At 46.0% G+C, this 4,825-nt stretch overlaps 1 protein-coding gene across 1 annotated transcript in view; it reads left to right on the top strand.

Moving 5' to 3' along the window:
* QTRT1 (queuine tRNA-ribosyltransferase 1) overlaps nucleotides 1-4,825 on the top strand; it is a 30,428-nt gene that overhangs the window by 12,110 nt on the left and 13,493 nt on the right. Inside the window, exon 2 of the mRNA XM_005859198.2 lies at nucleotides 4,592-4,700. Within this exon, the coding sequence (XP_005859260.2) occupies nucleotides 4,617-4,700 (84 nt within the window). The 5' untranslated portion in view covers nucleotides 4,592-4,616. The remainder of the gene's footprint in view (nucleotides 1-4,591; nucleotides 4,701-4,825) is intronic.

The raw sequence follows: 4,825 nt of genomic DNA, 5'->3' as shown, positions 1-4,825 counted from the left end.
GTTACGAGCCAGCTTCAGATACCCCACCGCTAGTTGGCGCAGCGAACGTCACAGTGAACGCCACAACATCAGCCCAGCATCATGTGTCTCACTCGTTCACTTTTGATTTGACATACGAGTATAAGAGCTCCGTCACGGAACGAATTAAACTTGTAAGTCAAGGCCCCACTGTACTGTCCTCCGTGATTTTGAATGTTATTACTTTAAATCTATACATCAATTTGAGGAGAATTCACTACAACAGTCTTTCCATCAATGAACATCTTATCTATCTAAGTTTTTAATTTATCTCAAACTCTTAGAGTTGTAAGAATTATTCTTAGGTGCTTTTAAAATTTCTATCTTTTAAAAATATATATATATTAATTGATTTCAGAGAGGAAGGGAGAGGGAGAGAGGGATAGGAACATCAATGATGAGAGTGAATCACTGATCGGCTGCCTCCTGCATGCCCCATACTGGGGATCGAGCCCACAACCTGGGCATGTGCCCTGACTGGGAATCGAACCATGACCTCCAGGTTCATAGGTCAATGCTCAACCACTGAGCCACGCCAGCCGGGCAGATTTTACTTCTTAATAGTGATAATGGCAGCCACAAATGGTGTATGTTCAGTGTGCCAAGAGAAAATAATCATCAACCTAGCATTGTATACCCAATGAAACTATCTGTCAAGAGCTAGGGCAGCCCTGGCTGGGTAGCTGTTAGTTAGAGCATTGTCCCATATGCCTGGGTTGCTGGTGCATCCCCAGTCGGTGCACATACATGAAGCAACCAATTAATGCATAAAGAAGTGGAACAACAAATAGATGTCTCTCTCTTCCTCTAAAACCAATAAAGGAGGGGAAAAAAGAACTTAAACCAATAGTTGAGAATATCCCTACAAGAAAAACAGCATAAGCAAATGGATTTACAAGTAAGGACAATAAAACATTCAAGAAACAGATAATTCCAATGTTGCACAATTTCTTCCTCAATATATTAAGTGTGGGAAAACTCCTTAATTTATTTGATGAAGTTAGCATAATTTGAACACCAGACTTGGACAAGACAGTACATAAACAAGGAAAATCATAGACCAATATAATTTATAACTGAGATGCAAAAATTTATACATAAAATATTAATTAAAATATTAATAAAATGCCACAATCTAAAAAATACCATGAACAAGCTGAGTTTATCTCAGGAACAGAAATAAAATTTATTAATAAATTAGAAAAGAGCCCTAGCTGGTTGGGCTCAGTGGATAAAGTGTCAGCCTGCGGACTGAAGGGTCCCTGGTTTGATTCTGGTCAAGGGCACATGCCCGGGTTGTGGGCTCAGTCCCCAGTGGGGGGCATGCAGGAGGCAGCCAATCAATGATTCTCTCTCATCATTGATGTTTCAGTCTCTCTCCCTCTCCCTTCCTCTCTGAAATCAATAAAAATATATCTTAAAAAAAGAAAAGAAAATTTATGTCATTAGGCATTTTAAATTGAGACAAATTATACGCTTATCTCAATAGATACAGAAAAGTGTATCATGTATACAGCATAAGGAGTCAAGGACAGATGATGGAACAGTGAGGAGACTGCAATTATCCAGGCAGGAGCTGGTGGTGTCTGTACCAAGAAATCAATAAAAATATATTTTAAAAAAAGAAAAAAAATTATGTCATTGGGCATTTTAAATTAAGTGAGACAAAATTATACGGTTATCTCAATAGATACAGAAAAGTGTATGATAAACATTTATAATAAAAATCTGTGAGTGAACGAGGAATTGAAAGGGGCTTTCTTTACTTAATATGCTGCATTTTCAAAAAACATACAGCAGACAACTTACATAATGGTGAATTGTTGAAATCATTTGTTTGGAAATGCCTTCAGGTATACAGCATAAGGAGTCAAGGACAGACGCTGGAACAGTGAGGAGACTGCAATTATCCAGGCAGGAATTGGTGGTGTCTGGACCAGGGTGAGCGCTAGCTGTGGAGGAGGGGAATGTGAAGCGGTTGATGCTAGCTAGATTTTGAAAGCAAGGCAGCCAGGATTTGCCGATAAATCAGATGTAGGGAGTGAGAGGCAGTGAGAGCTCAAGGATCATCCCTAAGTTTATATCGGAGCTCCTGGAAGGTTTGATCTGCTATTACTTGAGAAGTGGAAGGTGGAAGGGGATAGGCAAGCTTGGATTGGGCGACAATCAGGAGCCCTGCTTTGTTTGTTTATCTATTTATTAATTACTAGGGCCTGATGCATGAAATTCGTGTAAGAGTAGGCCTTCCTTCCCCCGGCTGCCGGCACTGCAGCCAGCTGGTTGGTGGCCTGGGCCTCCCTCTGTGGGGCGATCATGGGGCGATGGCTGGGGCCTCCAACCAATCACAACGCATCCGCCTGGCTGGGCTGGCATTAGTGGGTGTCATAGCGTGGTCCCAGATGATCTTCCGATGGTCGTTCCGCTGCTGGGCTGTTTGGTCGATTTGCATATTACGCTTTTATTATATAGGATTATTTTTAGGAGCCCTGCTTTGGACAGGTAGAGTTTGGATGCCTATAGACACCCAATGGAGATGTCAAGGAGGCATCCGTTAAGAGGAGATGCGCATTCAGGTGATAGGAATAAAAACTGGGGCATTGTCAGTGCATAGAGGTTTTAAAAAGCATATGAGTTACAGGCCATGCAACATAGAGTGTTGGGGTGAAGGGCTCTTACATTGGGGAGTTAGGAGCAACAGACTGAAAATATGGAAAATCAGTTGCTGACAATGGCAAAAGCAAAGTGGGCCTCTTGGGTGGGTGTTTCCCAGATGTGGCCTCAGTGAGGACTCTTCACCACCTGAGGAACTAGCATCATTAGCCAAGGCTGCTAGCAGTGGTTCTCAACCTTGGCTGCACATTAGAATCACCTGGGAATCTTTTTAAAATCCTGATTTCTGGGCCTCGTCCTCCAGAAATTCTGTTTCTTTGTTACTAATGTTGTGGCCTCACCCCATAACAAAGAAACAGAATTTCCGGAGGATGAGGCCCAGAAATCAGGATTTTAAAAAGATTCCCAGGTGATTCTAATGTGCAGCCAAGGTTGAGAACCACTGTGCTAGAGGATTGGATTCTTGCTCAGATCAGCCGTTAGGTTGGCGATCTTGCAAGAGGGAATCTGGTGTAATTGCGCCCTCTGCTGGCCAGGACAGATATCAGCCCCATTTCCAAAAACAATAATGGTCGTTATTATATGCAGTATTTTATTTTTTTTTTAAATAAATTTTTATTGGTTTTTTTCAGAGAGAGAGAGGAAGGGAGAGGGAGACAGAAATAGAAACATCAATCTGTTGCCTCCTGCACATCCCCCCGCCCCCCACTGGGGATCGAGGTCCAAACCCGGGCATGTGCCCTGATGGGGGGTTGAACCAGTGACCTCTTGGTGCATGGGTGACGCTCAACCACTGAGCACACCAGCCAGGCTACAGCATTTTATATGCTACTAGAAATCGTGCACAGCTGGGGTCCTTCAGGGTGGCCTTGGGGATTGGGCCCCAGCTCCGCCTGGAGCCTTGCAGCCCCACCTGGCATTGGGATCAGGGAGTGACCTGGCGCCACCCCCTCACCTGCTCCACCATCCCGCCAAAGAGCTTGGGAGCAGGGCAGGAACGCCCCTGCCCCCGCCCTCTGCAGGGCGATCTGGGTCTCCACTGGCACCTGCTGCCAGCGCCCCCTGGTGGTCAGCGCACATCATAGTGAGTGGTTGAATTCCTGGTCGAACAACTTGTATATTAGGCTTTTATTATATAGGATTATTATTAGAACACAGCCAGTGCTTAATAAATCCGTGACCCAGCCTCTTTTATCCCTGTGCAGCATGGAGGCTGGCACTAATGGGGATGTATACGTGGGTGTACATCGAATGAATGAATGAATGATGTGGCCAGATTCTGCATCTCAGGTTCCCCTTCTGTAAATCTGGGATTCCTTCTTTCATTGAATAAACCAGTGATGGCGAACCTATGACACGCATGTCAGAGGTGACACGCGAACTCATTTTTTTGGTTGATTTTTCTTTGTTAAATGGCATTTAAATATATAAAATAAATATCAAAAATATAAGTCTTTGTTTTACTATGGTTGCAAATATAAAAAAATTTCTATATGTGACACGGCACCAGAGTTAAGTTAGGGTTTTTCAAAATGCTGACACGCCAAGCTCAAAAGGTTCGCCATCACTGGAATAAACTAATGTTGATTTTATTGATTGAGAGAGAGAAACATTGATGATCGATTGCTTCCCCAGGGGATTGAACCCGCAACCTAGGTATGTGCCCTGACCGAGAATGGAACCCGCAACCCTTTGGTGGAAGGGAGGACGCTCCAACTAATTGACCAGCCGGCCAGGGCACAAGACAGCAAAGCGCTGCTGTTGGAGCGAACCTCACGCCCCGAGAGGACCCGTGGGCAGGGTGTCCGTTGCCATGGTACCCTTGACGCTCTCCCAGGGCTTCCGCGAGCCTTACGCCTCACGTGACGCCGCCCAATATGGCGCGGCCCAGGGTGTTTCACTGCCCACGTGGTTCTGGCAGGCAAGATGGCGGCGGCGTCCAACGCGACTTCCCTGGAGTCAGCTCCCCCGTGGGCACGCAGGCCACCATGAAGGGCATCACTGCGGAGCAGCTGGACGCGCTGGGCTGCCGGATCTGCCTGGGCAACACCTACCATCTGGGTCTGAGGCCGGTGGGTGGGCTGTGCCAGTGCGGGTGGTGGCGGAGCTTGGGGAGCCCTGGGGTGCCCTCTGAGTACGGGTATGCCTCCAAGTCAACCGACACACGCCCATGAAGCGTCTCGGAGGCCCAGGCCTG

The sequence above is a fragment of the Myotis brandtii genome, unplaced genomic scaffold (assembly GCF_000412655.1).
Source record: "Myotis brandtii unplaced genomic scaffold, ASM41265v1 scaffold1234, whole genome shotgun sequence".
NCBI classification, from domain to species: domain Eukaryota; kingdom Metazoa; phylum Chordata; class Mammalia; order Chiroptera; family Vespertilionidae; genus Myotis; species Myotis brandtii.
This window is presented reverse-complemented; position numbering and strand designations above follow the sequence as displayed.